At 34.2% G+C, this 20,361-nt stretch overlaps 3 protein-coding genes and 1 long non-coding RNA gene across 6 annotated transcripts; 1 reads left to right on the plus strand and 3 right to left on the minus strand.

Moving 5' to 3' along the window:
• Positions 1–3,647: 3,647 nt before the first annotated feature.
• On the minus strand, positions 3,648–6,659 carry LOC126921027 (uncharacterized). Its single transcript, XR_007712218.1, has 2 exons — positions 5,835–6,659; positions 3,648–4,755 (listed from the first exon to the last, which is right to left on the minus strand). It is a non-coding gene; the product is annotated as an uncharacterized LOC126921027 (long non-coding RNA).
• A 906-nt stretch (positions 6,660–7,565) lies between these two features.
• LOC126921009 (hsp70-binding protein 1) lies at positions 7,566–9,409 on the minus strand. 2 transcript variants are annotated; one of them, XM_050732134.1, is made up of 5 exons: positions 9,137–9,409; positions 8,804–9,044; positions 8,313–8,715; positions 7,947–8,184; positions 7,566–7,880 (listed from the first exon to the last, which is right to left on the minus strand). In XM_050732134.1, the coding sequence occupies exons 1-5, from the start codon at positions 9,178–9,180 to the stop codon at positions 7,670–7,672; spliced, it is 1,137 nt and encodes a 378-aa protein (XP_050588091.1). In that variant the 5' UTR covers positions 9,181–9,409; the 3' UTR covers positions 7,566–7,669. The 2 variants fall into 2 exon arrangements, with proteins under 2 accessions (XP_050588091.1, XP_050588092.1); XM_050732135.1 differs by having other exon boundaries at positions 8,804–9,075.
• A 183-nt stretch (positions 9,410–9,592) lies between these two features.
• On the minus strand, positions 9,593–10,563 carry LOC126921022 (DNA-directed RNA polymerase II subunit RPB9). Its single transcript, XM_050732163.1, has 3 exons — positions 10,291–10,563; positions 10,120–10,193; positions 9,593–9,944 (listed from the first exon to the last, which is right to left on the minus strand). Exons 1-3 carry the CDS (start codon positions 10,417–10,419, stop codon positions 9,755–9,757), a joined length of 393 nt encoding a protein of 130 aa, XP_050588120.1. The 5' UTR covers positions 10,420–10,563; the 3' UTR covers positions 9,593–9,754.
• Positions 10,564–10,888: 325 nt separating this feature from the next.
• Positions 10,889–20,038, plus strand: LOC126921011 (broad-complex core protein isoforms 1/2/3/4/5-like). 2 transcript variants are annotated; one of them, XM_050732137.1, is made up of 4 exons: positions 10,889–11,774; positions 12,976–13,376; positions 13,493–13,955; positions 14,174–20,038. In XM_050732137.1, exons 2-4 carry the CDS (start codon positions 13,002–13,004, stop codon positions 14,449–14,451), a joined length of 1,116 nt encoding a protein of 371 aa, XP_050588094.1. In that variant the 5' UTR covers positions 10,889–11,774; positions 12,976–13,001; the 3' UTR covers positions 14,452–20,038. The 2 variants fall into 2 exon arrangements, with proteins under 2 accessions (XP_050588094.1, XP_050588095.1); XM_050732138.1 differs by lacking the exon at positions 10,889–11,774 and adding an exon at positions 11,808–12,384.
• The last annotated feature ends 323 nt before the right edge of the window (positions 20,039–20,361 follow it).

Genomic DNA, 20,361 nt, shown 5'->3' on the forward strand with positions numbered 1-20,361 from the left:
GCTCTGGATAAGTATACTTATTTGAGCGGTCAAAAAATTGATGCGATCATAAAGAGAAAGTGATATCTTTGCGAAAGTCTGTTCAGAGTGGACCACGTAATTTTATCGCATTTACTATTTCCAAGTGCTTTTTTTTTTACTAAGAACAATTCGATGTGAAATTGTTACATCCCGAAATTATATAAAAATATAGAAATTATATCGAACGTTTTTACAGAAACGTTTACTTAAAACTTACTCGAGATAAGATAAAACGTGATTTTCTATATCAATAAAATTACGTGTTCGCGCATACATTTGAGAAATACGTATTTATTTAGGGAAGCAAGTGAACAAAGAGTTATTTCCGTTTTAAAGCGAATAAGCGGCGACATTTAAACGTTTTGACAGTGACTGATCAACGTTGCGAGACAGCTGAACTTGCCCTAAATATCAAATAATAGTTTGAGTAGTTCCAGTAGTTCCAGTCAACGTACCGTGTAATAATACAGCGAAACATGCCTACAGGTGAAACGATACAAAGAAAAGTTCAGGTTAATGGTTCCGTCTAAGATCGATCGAACGGATATCGGTGGTTACAAAAGAAAGTTATATGTAAATTACGAATTATTTAATCTCGACTTATAAGTCGTATAAACGACCTATTTGTTTAATTGCGTTTAAAAGGGTGAAATAGTATCGTAATAGAAAAATACGGTATAATTATCAAATCAAGTAAAATGATCCGCGAGTTCGAACGAAATTTCGATTATTCAGCTATTTTTACGCTATTTGGTCCTGTTAACGATGATCTAACAAATTCCAAGTCGTCGCTATAATATTTAAGTTAAGACGTTTATTTGAATTCACGAGGACGTGCCGTAACGACAGTTTAACGACATTGCGAGAAAGAAACTAAACGCCTCGTAAACGGAAAGAAATGTTACCCGAACCTTGCGGTAATCGTTAAGGTGAAAGGTCATACCTCGACGTCCTGTTGCATCCAACACGCACGTAGCGCAATATTTAAATTTATGCCGAAACTTTGCAGTGCCAACGAAACTCTATCAATGATCGGATTAGTAAAACGAAAATAATATTATACGGCCTGTATAATTATCAGATGTACCAGAGATTTTTGCGCAGTTTTGCAAAATCGAACGATACAGAAATACAGAGAACGCGTACCTAGTGTACAAAAATGGATAAAATATCCGAAGGAAAATGTACTAGTTGGAATTTTCAAAATTTTAATCGTGCCGATAAAAATATAAATTCGCGCAAGAATCTGTAGCCTAATTACTAGGGTAATATCGTTTAACGAAGAAAGTTTCGTCAAGTTCTTTTTTTACGAAAAATCCAATTTACGTGAAAACGCGATCGCAGATTATTTAATACTTGCCGAGAAGAAAATATTCTCCAAGGACAAACTTGAAAATTTACCATTTTATACATTTTCCATTCCACCTGAGGATCAAATGTCATTTTAAAAAATGTTATGTACGTCACTCTTTAATTATAGCATTTAATTAGATAAACAATACGTGATTGTTCAACAACTTCGTAACTGTCTTTAAAATTGCACGTATAAACATATACGTATCGATATATACACGATATACACATAGAAGGCAAAATAATTCGAAAATATTGCTCTTATCGATATATTTCACAAATCTGTTCTACAAACGCGAAAAATTTGATCAGCCGTCAGAAGGCTCGAGCGCGATAAGTTCGATCAAATTCTCTGCCATCCGCTGTAATTCGCGTATACGATCGATGTTTCGCGTACTTTCTTCGTTTATCGTATCGCATTAACCGCTCGTATTAGCGTGCAAAATAATAAAGAATATTAATTCACGAATGTATCCATTGATTGGCCTTTAAATTTTAACAATTTTCCTGTTACACGATTGACCAGCGACCCGCGCGTCATTTACAGGAAACGCAGCTTTTATCGAACAAACGAGACGATCCCTCTTTTCGACAACTCCTCTGAAAGTTTCTAATAAAATTATTACAAGACGGGGCTATCGTCGATGGATCATGATACTAGACTCGTGACCGTATTCTTTGCTCTATCGTGGATGATAGGATGCGTAACATCCACGTTCTTCGCCACTTTCGGATAAGAAATTATTCGTATTTACTTACGTAAAGTAGCCGACAGACGTTCCCTATATGCGCGCACAAGCAGCTTCGTTAACTGGTCGGTAAAATCCCTCTTTATGTAACGCACAACAGTTTCGTCGAGGTAAGCGATTGGAAGGAACAAAACCGTACGAGGCAGGTTTCTCTATCAGCAAGGTGCTACACGCGCATATTTGTCGGTCGTACTCATTTAGACCGTGATCGCCGTTTCCCTTGCTCGCGATATCCCTCGTAGGATTTCCTCTTCGACCTACTTTCCACCTTGCAATCAAGCCTGCTTATCACCTTATCGTTTGATTGTTTCTCCACTGACCGACGATCACCGTTAGATTCGTCCCTTTCATCGATTTTGCGTATCTTCTTCGCGCGTCTATCGTCTATCCAAACAAACGAACCATCGGTGATTCTTTTTGAAAATTTGTCGAGCCACGGTGAAAAACTTGAGTACCAAAGGCGAAGCTTCCAGCGGGCTGGTATACAACTATTCGTGACTCTCCGAGTAGCGATGGCACATGATTTTTCTGGAGCGATTAGCGATCGTAGGAAGGGAGGCGGTCGAATTTTGTATCGCAAACTCTTATCTTTTATTTTTACTGTTCAAAATTTGATATCTTACTCTCTACACTTGCTCGTGCGAGACCAGGGTAAAAATATCAAAATCCAATCTTTCTGTGTGTAGCAACTTCGAACAGGCAGACTTTCGCCGAATCCATCACTTTGACGGGACAAAATTTGAAAAATTCTGAGAACGGTTCGACCTCTTCCTCGACGAAGATTCGCCGCACGAACGTGAAAAGGTATAGAATCGAACAAAGGATCGTTGGTTTCCGAAAGTTTGACAGCTCGAAGACGAATGTTGGAAAGATACGCGCGCGTGTTCTTCGATCCTGTCGAATCGCGAGGTGAATGAGGAGATAGCGAAACGGTATTGCAGCGTGGACCACGGTAACGAGAACGCGGTGCCCACCAGCCGGCCAAAGAAAGTGGTAGGGACAGCAGGTAAAGGTACGTCCCGAGAACTGTCTATACGCCACGCATCGAACCTCTCTCTCTTGCCGGATTCTCTTTAACGAAACTTTGCTCGCTTTACCGGTCCGATGCGAAGTGAAAATCTCTCATATCGCGTGAACGCCGTGGAAAACTATGCGACTAATGTTACAGCGTGTCGCGCGGATTACTTTCGACCGCGTTTCAACCCTTCGAAGGTCGCGTCACGGTTCCATATCCGTCGCTTATTCGATGACCAAACTAAACGTCTGTGGCAAATTCAAAGCTACAAAAATCTATGCAATGCATACGATATGCAAACAAAATAGGAATTTTCGATGTATCGTAATTGAAACTATGTATAGAGTTACAGCATCTTGGTCGTGAAATTAATCCGTTTAACTTATCCGTGGTCAGCATGCTGTGATTAATTAATATATTTTCGTAAAACGCTTCGTCATCTCAGAATCCTAGAAAGTTGCGATACGGGATTGTAAAACGCGGATAGAGAGAATGGGCACGACGGAAGATAAGCTTTAAAGCTTTATTTCATATAGATACATCGCAACGATGCATATAGTGGCACAATTCGATAATTAATTAGCGATAATGGATACGAGGTTGTATAACACGAGAGAATTCACAAACTAATTTGCTTTAAATTATTCTAAGTAAAATGAGTATTTTATACGCTATGTAGGGCATAATAAATTAAATTTATTCTTAATCGTAATTTTAATTATTCTTTATCGTAAATTTAATATACGATAATATAAAATAAATCATTTGTCGATGTATTCGGAGTAATTAACATGCAATTCTAATTAGATATAATTAAAATTACAGCGAAATTGGCTCTGTTGCGTAGAACGATCTTCGACAACCTTATTTTTAAACTTATTATAATAATCTTGTAGAGTATACATACAATCTGGTACGACAAAGAATTCGATTAACTTTCTTACTATTAATAATGAAAGATTTATGCCAAACTCTTATATTCTAGTCAAACTAATTTGTATATCCTTTTATATATATACATATGAACACAAAATTATCATAAAGCATTCTTAGTTTATATTTTTAATAGTTTCTAACAATTTTTTACGGATCGTTAAAACGTACACTGTCAGACACAAACAGATAATTACGTGTAATAAGTTAATCGTGAATTCATACTTCTGATAATATCCGGATTTGGACCGACCTGGTTTATCAACTGAATAGAAAAATAGTATACATGCGCATAGCGAATAATGTGTAAGGTATTCTACATCTTCCAACTACGCTCAAAATTAATGACGCTATGATCAAATGAATACAATTTTCCGCGCTATTTTGTTCAACTCTTTCTAATCTCAGTTTAAATCGTTTGAATTCCTATTAAATTTTTGCAAAATATATACGTATTCTTTCCCATATTTCATAGATTTTCATAGATTTTCATAGATTTTCATAAATTCTCATAGATGTAAAGGAGAATTTTAAAACATTATTTTATTGAAATAATGTTTATGATATAAGATATTTAATTATTTGAGTATCCGTTAACAAAATGTTGACCATTCGTAGAACAGCATTTAAATTTTATTCCAAGCATGAGGTTTTATATGTATTTGCAGCCAGAAGACGTCCGACCTGAAAAAATATAGAAATTTTAGTTGAAAAGAACATGCGTCAGAGTTGTGTAATTAGAAAACATGTCAATATTGACGCAAAAATCTAAAATCCACGTCGTGATACTTTTTTACAATACCAATGTCAACCATTTGGAAAACATTTCTTCGAAAATAAATCACCTGTCGTTGGCTAAAACAATTGATTTGAACAACGCGCTTTACGTATGTAGGTAATATTTTCGACTGTAAAACAAATTCCTGAACACCCTTAAAACTTCCATCGTTTTTAAGTAACCATACCGATATAGAATATTTTCTTTCTATTCCAATAAAAAATATTTATAGATGAGATATTTTTATCCTTTTATGCTATATCTAGAATATAGATACCTTAAATATTGAAATATCATTTTGAATTATCAAATAATATTTATTTTCATAGAAGAGATATAATTTGTAAATTTATCGTTCCATAATATGGTAGCACGTAAGATTAGAAATTTCATAATTTGACGTAATTTAATAATCGTATAATCGTAAAGAGAAAATATCGCATAAAGATGGTTCAGGTAAGATACAAAGAAATATTGCAAAATTTGAAAGAATGCAAAATTGGGAAACAAGCAACGTTTCTAACCAACAAAAACGAATTGGTTAACCCCATGACTTTCTTGTTTCGCGTGTTTCGCGTTAAGTAACCAATTAAATGTATAAGCTTCGGTTACTCAAATTTACTTGCGCATCGTGATTGTTTCTTGTGCAAAATGATATGATACGTGAAAGGGAAATCGTTACAATTATTTTTCTTTGACAAGTTCATACATTATAGCTAACCCATTGTGTTTCCAATTTTTAAACTTATGTTATCACTAACTATAGTTAGAAAACGTGAATAAAGGTATACAAACAGAGCGATCCTACATATAATATGCAATAAGCCAGATTGTGGCTCCTGTTTAAGTAGTGGGACCAATTTTATCCTTCTAGGATCTTTTTCTTTCCATAAATTAAGCAATGCACTTACAACTGCAATTTTTTAAATGGAATCAGAGATATGTATTTCTTAAATATATTTATTTTACCTTACCATTACCTTACCTTACCAACTGAAGTTCTGCAGTTAATATTACTGTTGCATACAAGGGTATAACATAAAATATAATTTATATTATATAAAATCGTATTATCAATTATTAATCATATCTATGTAGGATCGTTACATCCATAACTAAAAGACACAATCTTGTAATAGGAACATGTGCCAACATGATCAAATGTATGCTTATTGCTACAATCAAAACATGTGGCGCCGTCTCCGAGTTGTTGCTAAAACTAGGATTAGTTATAGGCGAGAACACAAAGGGAGTTTGATGTCGCCAGACTTGTTTACACGATTATATTCCTCGCTCAAAAAAGCCTGTCTATTAACGTCATTCCTCTATCTCGAATAGTTTCCAAGATATTCCAGAAAATATTTTAAAGTTTAGCTGTGCGAATAACTTACAAATGAATTTCATAAAACGTCTTGCCGTGTCTCACTTGCTTCCTTTTTTATTCTTGTACTCGATGTATTTATAGCAGAGCAATCAAAATCAGATCAAAATCAATTTATAAAGAATAGTCGTTAACAAACTTTATAAATTACAATGTCAAAGAAACTGTTCGAATCGTTAAGAATGAAAAATACCGAACGAAGTAGAAAATGGGTCATAATGTTTGTAAAAACGCAAATGTGCAGTGATATCGTAGTACATGATTATTTTTCAAATAAATGTAAAACACCACGCGCCATAGTGGCCGGTGACACCAAACTCTCTCTGTGTTCTAGCCTGTAACTAACTCTAGTTCTAGCAATAACTCATACATGGCGCGTCATGTTTTGATTGTAACCGATTGCGGTAATAAGCGTACACGTGACTATGCTGTCAAATTCTCGCGAGTGCGGATTCTCACTTGAGTAGATAATCCTGTATATCGGATGTTTGTCGAGAATTGACCTATGTAGTGTACGTGTGATATGCAATGATGCCCTCTAACATATGTCTAAAAATTTAGCGACGCTGAAAATATCATTTTTGCTGATAAAAAAATTTTTTTTAAATTTTAATAAAATTTTAATAAAGGACGACTGATCCTCATGAGCCTCCTATCTTCTGCTGGAACACTGAAAAGAATTCTACATTTTCTGCGGGATGTGACACAGTAATGAAACATCAACCAAGCGATCATTTACACTTCTGTATCAGCATTTTATTCTTGTTCTTCGTGTTCTCTAGATATTTGTTCAGTGGTGATTGTATTTGTGCTACGTGCATAAAAAAGGCACCTTTGTATTCTATTCTAGCAACTACTTTCTCCGATAACGATCTAGCTCCCTCTCTTTCTCTATTAAACCCAGATACTGTACCTTTTCCGCACCGGAAACGCATTTATCTATATTGATGGAGATGTCTGTATTCTTTCACTTCTACCTATTTTAGACTTAACTGCTTCTCGTGCTCTTCTACACTGGCAAGTCTTTGTCGGCATGTCATCTATGTAACAAAAAGCAAAATTCAAGCAAAAGCAAATCCATGGAAAGTTTTTTCATACAAGAACAAATAAGGCAGATACTTAGGTGATTCCATTTAATTAGACCACTCTGTATATACGTTAAAAGACATGACTTAATATATCATAATAATTATCTGCCTTTAAATTGTTACTTATATCTTACCCTTCGGTTGCAATAGTTTTTTCACCATATCATTTCACTTATTGTACATTCCAATTGAAAGGATTTCATTCTCGTAGATTCATTAATCGATTGATAAAGCAAAATATATAGAATATAATAAAAACAAAATACATTTATTTTATTTATTAATCACAATATTTTATGATATACAAATTTAATTCATGTAAAGGAAATCCGATATTATTATACACTGTAATTATCTTTCTTGATTTGTATCCTGCTCAGAGAAAACTTTCTTCAACACCCGATAACATACATCTATCTGCTCGGGATTTTCTTCTTGCTTCAAATCCCTTATGTATTGCTCTAATGTAGATTGTAAGTCCAGTTCCGGACGCTGACATTCTTTTAAAGCAGGCAGAAAATCATCGTTGGTCAAACCATCGAGGATATTTAACAATTGATCTCTGAAACATGAAGGATCGTTTTAGTTTGTTTCGGTTGTATAAAAAATGATGGAAATCATATACTACCTTATCTCTGGAAGCAGATCACCGATGGCCAGTAAACCTATCGCTTGCTCGATCAAACCCATATTTACCAAGGTTAATTTTAAATCATTTACATTTTCCTTGTTACAAAGAGACGATAAGAGAAACGCAGATTTAATTTGCAACTTCTTTATCGAACTTTGCATAGCTCTCAAGAGGACAGAATATCCATCGTTTATGTCCATGTATTTCAGGGATATTGGATGCCCTCGAACAATGCCTATATTTAATGTATAACTAATTTGTATCATCAATTATAAATGAATGTAAATATGACATAGGTGTAATGAATAATTAACAAAGTATAAATCAATACAACTGCTATTTGAATAAAAGTCTTTTACTTACAGGAAATTGCATATAGAGCTTTGATCTTAACAGCTTCTGCAGGATCCGTATCTATCATATTCAATAACGTGGGAAATAGGCCAGTTTCTAGAAATCTTTCTTGGCAAAAGGGATTATTTTGAGCCAGTTCGGCAATTATATCTGCTGCTCTCCATCTAATACTACTATGAGGACAGTTTAAACATGGACCAAATATCGTAAAACCTCCTATTTTATAAAAATCATTAGCAATATCTATATTATCTACAAAATCTGCAATCCTTTCTAATGCAGATTCATGTTCTGTTGTGTCATTGTCTGGCCGCAGGTCAACTACATTTGACAATAATTTGATAGCTTTCTGTAGTTCTTCAGTTACATTGCACGATAATGAGCTGAGTGTTTGTTTCAGAAATTCACGCCTCTGTAAATACAGTTTAATTTGAATCAATTTAATTTTGAATCAATTTTGTGGATATTCTATAACGTTAATACACATTTATGTTACCAACTTCTTCATCCATAGGTTGTAATTGGATATTACTATTTCTATTCTGAGAATTGCCTGCTTCTACAGCAAATCTAAGCAATCCTTGTACAGTTGTTGGTTGCCTAGGTTGGTTTGGTAATGGTTCAAATACTTGCGGATCAGTGTTATTCATGTTAGATGGTCCTTCAATTGATAGTGGCCTCGCGTTGCTGTTTACGCGAGGTTGTTCTTCTGTTTCTCCTCGACTGTTTGGATGTTGAGAACTGAAATATGTAGTATCCGAAAACGGATAACCTATAATTACTTTCAGATGTCAATCATAAATAAATACAACATTATAAAAAATCAACTTTACTTCTCCATTTTTTCTGTAACTTTAGTCGTCTGCGCTGCACCCATTAATCAATTAAATCAGTCTCGCGTAAACGTTTCTCTAATAAAATAAAGACAAGAGAGCATTATAGAGTTCAATCTGTATCACTACTAATGGCCTCCTAGATGCAAATTCCAGAAACGAGGAGAATTTCCAAATAACGTGTTTTTCTTATTGGAAACAATTTTGAGACTAGATACAATTGGTTAAAGGCGTAAATAACTTTGTCACACGCGTGCGCGGAAGTACCTGGAAGCTTCAGAAAAAATATAAATCCATCAATTATCAGCTTCAACCAATCTATTATGCATTAGATGATAAATATTATATTGATGAGTATAGCTGTAGATTATAAAATATTTTATCATTAAATACATGTATTTATTAGAATTTGATACAATATCATATATATACACACACATTTTGCAACCAAGTATATCAATAAGAAAACAAAACATTTATATATTTTATTACATTTCTGTTTCTTTTTACATAATACATATTGTATATATTACATATTATTACGCATTATTTTATGTAATACGGATTGTATATTATAAAAATACAGATTTCTAATATGTACAAACTATTTGTAGAACTTCATTCTGTCCATCTATGAGAACAATGTTGGTTAGTACACACATAATATAATCTCATTTCTTCTTCTGCTCGCCTTGTCTGTGCTTGAAAGAATACTGCTTCTCTGTGGTTACACTTTGGACACGGATGTTCTTCGGTTCTTGGTAAAGTAGGGTCTGATATGACATCCGCAACAATGTGTGTCAACTCGCTGAAATCATAAAAATTATAGTGAGATGGAATAGCAGTAAATGTATTAAATAAATCCTTTTTTAAGAGCTCTTAATTATATGCTTAAAAGGAAAGTACTCTTGTACAAGTTTTTGTCAAAATTTCATAAATGTTGTTGTGAATGTATGAATATACAAGTTATTATTTTCACTTACTCTATTTCGTGCATAATTTTATTTACGTAGATACAATTGCTATCAGCAAGTTGTTTGAAATCACAATTTCTGCACTAAAAAAAAAGAATTGATTAAATTAAACAGATTTCAATGTATTGATTCAAAAAACAACGTACATTTCATATATATATACACATATATAATACTTACTGCGTACATTAGTACTTTATTCTCCTTATCTTCTTTTGGATATAACATGTTATTACATTCTTGACAAAATCTAATGCCGACGAAACCTGGACCATCATCGTGGGTATCATAACCACCTATTTTAGACATATTTCGCGCGCTCCCGCTTCCTTCTTCTGTAGTAAAATATAATATATATAGATAGATAGATAGATTGATAGATAGATAGATAGATAGATAGACAGACAGATATAAAATGCAATGAAATCAATGTTTATCTAATACCATGCACAAAAAAAGATAGTTACTTTTTAATCATGGTATACATAGATTTAAGATTATACAATGAATCAAAGTATTAGAGATTAATAACAATTTCGTATATATGTATATTTCATGAAATTACATCTCGTCATAACTAGTTATATTAACATTCAGAATCGCATCAAATAACAATTATTTGCCAATAAAAGGAAAAGAGATACATAAGTAGTTTACTTTGGAATATTTTCCTAAACCAATCAAATTCACGAATAAAATTAACCAAACAGCAATTTATTTTCATTGGTTGCGACACAATCGATAATTTTAATAGAAGATATGTCTGAATCAGTTACATAGGTGAAAATTATATAATATAGGAATCTATAAATTATATAGTGAAAAAAGAGAAAATTTAAAAACATAGAGGCATAAAGATGTTAATATAAAAATAATCGCTTTAACCAATTGTCGTCCGAGTAGTGTTTTAATATTTTGATGGTATACGTTGGAAGCTTGAATCGATGAAGATGTTGATAACCTAATTTCGTTAAAATTTATGGAGCGTTCTCATGTAATGGCGCGAATGTGCATAGAATATAGAATTCAGTTTGGAGAAACAACGTCTTATTTTAATTAACAAATATGCAACATAATTAGGTTTGTCGAGATTCGTAGAAATTTTAGCATTAAGGAAAGATGGAGAGGCGTTAACAAAGAAACGAATTTTCGGAAATTATTGTTTTCAAACTATTCAACCGGTAAAAACATGAAGTACGTGTCGTTAGATTAGTTATTCGATAGAAGATGAGATTTAATATAAATTGAGAAATGATCCGTTAGTATGATAGAAGATTAGTATGATGAAAAGCGTAGAATAGAAATATTTTGATTAAAATATAAATTTGCTAACAGAGATTGTATAAAACGGTGAAATTATTGAACTAAAAGAGCAAGAAATTTGTACGACGTATAGTAAAAATATATACGCAGATAAATAATGCATAAGTATAGATAGAAGAGTTTTAGAGTGAGGCTCAGGGAGTTGAACGTTCGTAAGAGTTTTCACAGGAAAGGCAAGAGGTGCGCTAGTGTTCCACTAAGCTACCCCCAGCCTTACTACCCCCACCCTTTCGTTCCAGCTCCCCTAGCTAGTGCAAATCTCGGCGGATGAATGTTTTCTTAAGGGATTCTTCCCGAAAGCGACGCGAAAATCTGAAAGGAGTCAATCGAGCTGGAAATTCGTGAGTGAAATCATTTATTGGAAAATTCATATTACATTTCGTTGTCTACATTCGGAAAGTTGATAGGATTCGATATCGGAAATTAAAAAGAAAGACGAAACTTGTGTTCAAGGCGTTCCTGGGGGGTGATGGCACTCACGCCGACAGCGTCTCCCACAAAGATTTCACCATTTTTCTATTGACAAAAAAATCTTATACCTGATCGCGTACATTGAATATTTTTTGGTTAACCTGTCGGCTAGTGTGCTTTGAGCACGTGATTACGATAAACGCCGCGTAACTAAAGTTTGTATTTAAACATTTTTCTCGAGGAATTCGTTTATGTGCTTCGGACGACAGATTTGTTTTGTTGCACATTCGCTCTCGGCTAGTGCCATGGAATTTCTTTAAAAGTTTCTCGATGTTGGCCTCCTCGTTTCTAATTCTACTAAGCTACGGTAGAATTACTAATTCGAATATCCGATCGTAATTTTATCTTTTACATTTTTCAATGGTATATTATGTATTTATATATAATTACTTATGGCAGTAGTCGAACGCGTATAACTGATACTAAAGTTTCTTTGGTAATACAGCCATATTGTACATTGTATTAAACAAATTTTCTTAAGTAAGTCTATTTTCTATGTTTATATTTTGTTTTTTCATATTCTACATTTAGCAAGCATATATTTCTTATTTTTATGAATGGAGTTTATTGTCAAATTTATTGTTTAATCACATTACCAAATTACAATGCTGTAGTAAAAGAAATTTGATGATCTATTTGCCTATCGAATCTCTGTATGTAGCTTTTATTTATTGCTATTTATGTTAGGTTTGAAGTTGGATAAATTTGCATTAATGAGTTTCTTTGAAATACATCAAATTTTCTTAACATCACATACCTTGATGTAAATGAAGGTAAAAGATAACATCGTTTGGTATATACAGGGAAAGAGAAAATTTGATAATAATATCAACACGAGCAATATCTATGATAAGATAGAAAGCATTTGGAATAATATATAAAGTGATGTCATAAATTTTACAACGATACAGAAATTATTCATGATATTCATTTCATAACAATTGAAATTGTGCTTTATGTATTGTTCAATGTTGGATTGTTTGTAGCATTTCTTTGATAATATAAAAAATATTTCTTGAATTGTTAAAGTATAAAATAGGTAATGTATAAAAGGAAATCTGTTATTGACAGGAAAATTGCTCTAAAGCTGCACAATAATGGAAGGCGGTAGCAATTTACATAACCCGGGTAATTATCCCGGTGGGGACCGCCAACAATTTTGTGTTTCATGGAACTCTCATCAGTCAAATATGCACAGTGCATTTCCAAAACTTTTAAGTTCTGAACAATTTGTCGATGTCACTTTAGCCTGCGATGGAGGCTCCATAAAATGTCACAAAGTGGTATTGTCCGCTTGTAGTGATTATTTGGAACGTTTGCTATTAGAAATACCATGCACTCATCCTATTATATTTTTGAGAGATATGAGAATGTGGGAACTTCAAGCTTTAGTGGAGTTTATGTATCGTGGTGAAGTATATGTGGAGCAACAGCAGCTAGGTAAATTAATGCAAGCTGCTGAAGTTTTACAGGTAAGTGGATAACAATACTGTTCAAGTACAGATTTACTATCTATCTTTGTAAGTAATGTTTTAGAACAAGTACACATTGATTCGAATAATTCTTATGGCAGTAATATCGTTACTAGGTTCGTGGTTTATCCACTCAAGGGAATGATAATTCTTCGAGTGAAAGTAGTTCTCAACAATGTGACTCTAACGCCGCTGTTGCACCATCTACGGCTGCACAGCAGGATGGATCTGATTATAAAGGAGAGGAAACTCCATCTGATGACGGAACTTCGAGTGCTACTTTTTTAGAGACTACGTCAATTGCTGCGACTAGTACAGCAAGCGCTCCATCACACAGTACTACACCAGTTCCGCAGAATCCGAATTCATCAAATTTTATGAATATGGAACATAGCGAGGCGTTACAGCATTTGGAAAAAGCCCTTAGCGCTTGTGAAGCGACATTAACTGAAACACCGGGAATGGTTAAAATGGAGCCGGATGAGCAGTTTACCCAACAGCACGATGTCAAACCATACTCTATTAGCATGGTACCAAGCAGTAATTGTAATCCTAGTAGTCCGTTTCCTGCGATCGAAGGTAAGAAACGAAAGTTTAGTGGAAGAAAAGAAAATGAACAAATAATAAAAAAGAAATTGAGGGAAAAATCCCGGTGACTTTATTGTTTTACAATTAGAGAAATAGTCATCGTGTACATTAGGCATTATATTTATATGAAAAAGTTAAGGTTTTATCGGATCAAGCGATAACAGGATAAAATCGTTTCTCCGCTTCATCGTTTTTTGTGTAATTTTCAGGCTATCAGAGACGACAAAGACGTTCGGAAGAAGAATTGAAGCAAGCTTCGGATATGGTAGCACGTGGTATGACATTTCAAGTTGCTTCGGAAAAGTACAAAATTCCGATAAGTACGATTCGATTCTATATGGTTAGAAAAGGTATATTGCAAAGGCGAAAACGCGGTCGTGGTTCAAGTAATCTTGGTATGAATAGCCAACCGGGAAGTCCTGCAAGTCCGCCATATCATATGATGAACTATCGTTTGCCAGAAAGCCTAAACTCCAGCCTACCGTAGTGCTGTACAAAAAGTAGCCAGTTTTTAGACTTGAGTTGAATCGAACAAATTTTTTATTGCCACGTCGGAGCTGTTCCAGACTGTCATTCTTCCCATCTTTATTGACTCACACTGAGTTATCCGTTTCTCGTTTATACATTCACGATTCACGTGATCACGTATGTCCAATGCGAGTGCGTTTTCGCCAAACTCGTTATACTATACACATTCATTGCATTTACAGAAGATAGTAATTTAATAGAAAATAATTAACAAAGTGTACGTATCGTACACAATAAACACGATTTTAGTCTCGAACAGCTCGGTTCTGTGTACATACGCATCATGTGCGAGTTTTCGAACGCAGCATCGAAATGAAAAGAAAGACCAGAGTGATGGAAAAAAGGGAAGAACGATCATCTAAAAGTTATGCAAGAGCATTTCGTTCATTTAATGATTGAATTTTCGGTCATTTCATACGATTCAGTTGGAAATAATACAATATTGATTGTAAATAATACTACTTTTCTTCTTTTCTGGTTTTTCATACTATATCGTAATACTGTAATCAAAGGAAGTAACGCGTCTCGATGTAGCGTTCGAAGACCATCCGTACGGTTCAGTTTTGGGCCGTGTTCCGTTCTTCTACTTAGTGACACATACACCTTGCGTACATGGATAACGTAAGAGGTATTTTTTTGAGTCCTATACACAGATTGCTACAACAGATTTACAAAATACGGTTCATGGAAAAGTTTGAACGTGTCACGCAAATCATATTTTTACGATCACTCGAAATCTTTTGATAATACGTATCTGTAGAATAGGTTATTTTTTATTACGTCCTATTTATACATATATATATGTATATGTGTGTGTATATACGTAGGCGTGCGCGCACGTCATGTTCGGCCTGCCTGTCTGTCCGTCTCTATCTGTCTGCCTAGTGTAAGTCTGTGTCTGCGCCTGTGTTTGAGTGTATGCGCGCGTGCGTACGTACATGTGTACATACGTACATAGATATGTATGTATATACATATATATGTGTATGTATATATATATTTATATAATATATTATTTATAATATATATTTATATAATATATATAAATATATATTATAAATATTGTATATATTATATATATATAGTATATATTATAAATATTATAATATATATGATATAATATATATATATAATATATTATAATATTATAATATATACTTATACATATACTTGAATAAAATGTATGTGTACTCAGTTAAGTTGCTTCTTTCGAATCTGAACAAGAATCGGATTTAATCCGAGATTCTAGACATTGAATTTTGGCCCTATTGAAACGAATAAAATGTTCAACAAATTGAACAAATGAACAAGTCGTTCGTGAATGTTGTTTACTTGCTTGCTTTTATTTAACGCGAAATTAAATCGGTAACAATGGGGTCGAAGCTCGCGGTTGAAAAAAACGTACGATATATCGTAGTTGTTACAAGATCGTTAGCTTCGTCCATGAACGAATTAGTCACTACGTTCAAGACTGGTAACACGTGGCTGATCCGCAACCACGTCGAATCTTATACCGCAAATATGGGTCTACTACACAAATATTTTTGTAGACACTTTACGCGTGGAAGGTGTCTTCTTTCTGCCTTTGTATATGCGTGTGTTTATATATTTATATATGCATATATATACACACATACATGTACACACAAGCACGTATATACATACACCTATAAATATACAGTTATGAGAACAGAAGTTGTTGCATCGATAATTATACATGAACATATATCTATAAACGAAGCATATGAACATGTATATATAAATCGATAGCTATACACATTCAAATGCTCGATGAACCGGTATTCGTTGGAAGAGTTTACAATTTAACTTTGTCAAAGAAAAAGGAAAAAAAAAGAAGCGGAGAATGAACGATCATGACATACGTAGCATAATGCTTTTTACATGCTAGTGTACAAATAACATTTATAATCTGTCGTCAAAATCCAGCAGTTTTCATAGAGGTGATCGAATATACATTGTACGATCCTTTTATGAATACTGGATCTGCCTTTTCGAAAGATTACAATGATTACATACACTTGAAGTTGTGCATACACGACCAGCGCGCGTGCACGTATATCTTAACGTAGAATACACGTATGTGCGCGCGCGCGCGCGCAGCATACACACACAAACATACACATACACACACACACACACAGACTATAATCGTACAGTGTATTGCCTTTGTTAAATAGCATTCGGATAAAGCCATATTTTTCCATGCAATGCAATAATCCAGCAAAGTAAATTACCGTAAATGTGAAACAGCCTAAATAGAAGAGTGCCAGATATGAGAAAAAAGAAAAAAAGAAGGAAAAGAAAAGAAAAGAAAAGAAAAGAAAAGAAAATATTATGACGATGATGATGATAATGATGATGATGATGATGATAATGATAATGATATGATAACAGTAATGATGGTATTGACGATAATAATTGATGTTGATTATGACGGTGATTATGATGATGATGATGATGATGATTATGATGATAACGACGACGACGACGACGACCATGATGACGATGATATCATGATGTAATGATGTTGATGATGGCGACAATGATGTTGCTGCTGATGATGATAAACAGGAAGAAAGAGAAAGAGGGGGAAAATAAGAAAAGTATTCAGAGTAAAACGCTATACAATTTCCTATCATTCAGAACGTATCTGCCTTTTATTCTGGCCTCGTGATAAATCCTGACTTTATTTATACTTGACAATATACGGAATACCGTGTAAAAAAAAAACAACTAAAAATTAGGTTAGGAAACTTTGTGAACATTTGGTTACTCGCGATACATGGCAAGACCTGATATTCGATCTCGTTCGCGCAAAATCGAGTTGGAAACGAATTGGAAAAATCTGTTATATGGGGGAAATTCATTTTCGCTCCTCTCCTTCCATCTTTCCCTCCCTTGCCCTCACTCTTTTTCAACCTGTTTAATTTTGTATTATAGCTGCATAGAATCTTTCGAACTGCACAAAGGAAGGAAGGGCGGAAGAGAGAGAGAGGGAGAGGGGGAGAGAGAGAGAGAGAGAGGAGGGAGAAACGTTTGCGACATTCTATAATTTTTATGTTTTTTGTCTATCCTTTCTCCTGTTCTTCTTTTTTAAAAATGGATCCGGTTTCGTTTCCTTCTCTTAAGCCTAATGATTTGTTTCATGTATGTACTGTTTGGTCGTTGACATTCAATTCGATCCAAGATATTCGTCAAAGAAGAAGAAAGGAAGGCATGAAGAGTATAGCGAGTGTTGTGCAAGTGTTGTACGATTAAAATCGGATGTTGGTATAACGAATAAGTAACGGAGAGTAGTTTTTTATTAAGATACATAGTATCGTCGCTTGAGGTTTCGTATCGCGCGAATCATCGTTCAAAGAGTTCCAGTTGACAAAGGTTTTATACAGATCTATTAAAAACCAGTATTTCAAACCAATGAAGAATAATTAGTTTTCTAATAATAACGATACATTTTACGTAAATTTAGTACAGTGCTTAAGTCAGTAATGCTCAGCGTATCTAACAAATATTTTTAGTGGAAAGCCGTGTCATACTCACGTGTATTATAATGCCCTTAAACTATGTAACTAAACAACAATCAAAGAAGCGTGAACGATACTTGATGACTTATTATTATTACTACTATTACGATTATTATTAATTATTATTATTATTATTAATTATTATTATTATTATTACTATTACTACTATTACTACTATTACTACTACTACTACTACTACTACTACTACTACTACTATTACTACTACTACTACTACTCTTATTATTATTATTATTATTATTATTATTATAGTCATTTCCTTAGCAGTACGTAGATCGTAGCCATTTCGAGGCAGTTTACGTTATATTTAATTAGATTATCGCTTCGGAATACATTTTTATGGCGGTATTATTATTTGTAGATAGAATTTGCGATTATATTTCTTACGATAATCAATCGATTGCTATATTAAGATTTTATTTTACAGTTACCGAGATCAATGCCCTGCGAATAGCGGAGAATGCGATCGATCGGTCTTTGCATTGGTCTTATTACGCACCCATTGTTTCTTCTCTTTTATCATATTTTGCTTGATCCATATTTACATAAATACATATACTTATATACATATATTTTGTATTATATCTTCCATTAAAATGCTAAAGTATTGAACTTTTACCGTGAGAAACATGTTTTCCGAGATATGGTATTATACGAAGAAAAGAATAAACCGGGTGAGTGAAACAAAGAATGAGTGAGAAAGAAGAGAAGACAAAGAGTGAGGGAGAGGTGGCGATGATGGAAAATTGCACTTTCCGAACTCCGCTTGAACGATGAGTACTTTATTAGAAGATTTGTCCATTTGGTAAAACTCTCGGTCGATCTTCCCGTCCCAAAGTATAACAGACCGATCGATCGATTCCTTGCTCGAATTACAATCGTGAAGAACGTTCTATAGATATTTTTCGAAGAAAACATAAGCCTATAAAAAGTCCAATTTTCTAAACGTAGGTTCCTTAAGAATAACAAATTTAGTGTAACCGTTAAGAAAGTGTAGCGTGTATACGTATTAAACGTAACGTCGCGTCGTATCGAGCGAGGTCCGTCTTGGAACGTTTATCGTTCGGAAGGAAATGAAATGCGATCGGGCGATAATTTGTTCCCGATGAAAAGACGGGATCGTCCGATGTGACACGTGTTTTCGGGAGGGACGCACGCGCGTTTGGAACGCGAGTACGCGTCGCAAATAGACGGATAAATTAGCGATTAGCGGCAAATATAGATACATGATATGGAAATGTCGCGCAAAGCCCTGCGCTATTAAGTTGGACCGCATTCTCGCGAAAGTGTGTTGCACTCGTCGCTCCGAGTCTTATCGTGAAAAATTGAAATATAAAAGATTACCAAGGAGAATAAAAAGTAAAAGGAGAAGTATAGATGGTGTGGGAGAAGGAGAAAGTATCGAATTGTATTTCTTTTTCTTCCTTGTTTCTAAAATTTCTGTCGTGGCCCTTAAATGATACGAAAACGCATGGAATGGCGTGTATGACGAGGCAGAGAGATGGTAAAAGGGCAACGGCATCGTTCGCACGATTACCGAACTGATTTCGAGAGAGGAAACTTCCGATAAATCGGCTCTCCATCATAACGATCGATATCGTAGCTCATACAAATATCTATTATTCGATAATAAGAACGCTAAAATCGCAGCAACGGTAACGAATTTGAAGTTTCCTCGAATCGCAACACATAGGCACTTCTGTACAGAATTTTTCGTAGGTTGCGAAGATTTCCATTGAAAACTCTGCACTTGTCGGCTTCGTGAAATTAAAGTATTGTTGTTTGATTTACGCATAAGCTGTACGTTAAGGACAAAAAAAATTGCTTATAATTTAGGGTCGTGTAACGTGTGTTAGCGAAGCATGCTTCTAAGTAGAAAGATAGGACAACGCTATAACAATAATTATTATAATTAAAATGAATTAAGAATATAAGGCATTTAATAAGTGCAAAGTATTTCTTAATAAAAGTACTTCCAAAAATGAGACTGCGTTCAGTTATTTCGTTAAATCGTAAATTGTGTTTCACTTATTTTCGTTGCCACGATTCCATGTACCATATTAACGATAAATCTCGTTGTTTCGTCGTTAAAACCCGATAGTTAATACCTATGCTAGTAGAGAAATATCAATATCGATCTTTCCGAAAATTCCATGGGGGTGTTATCGCGTTGCATCGAGTTGCGATAATTAGAGCGTATTTGGCAGACGAGGGAAATGCGAAACGCTCGAGTACTTTGGTTGTTTTTCACGAAACCTAGTCTTTTCTTAGAAACACGGTCTTTCGCGAATTTTTCTCTTCTCAGT

The sequence above is a fragment of the Bombus affinis genome, chromosome 10, assembly GCF_024516045.1.
Source record: "Bombus affinis isolate iyBomAffi1 chromosome 10, iyBomAffi1.2, whole genome shotgun sequence".
NCBI lineage: Eukaryota > Metazoa > Arthropoda > Insecta > Hymenoptera > Apidae > Bombus > Bombus affinis.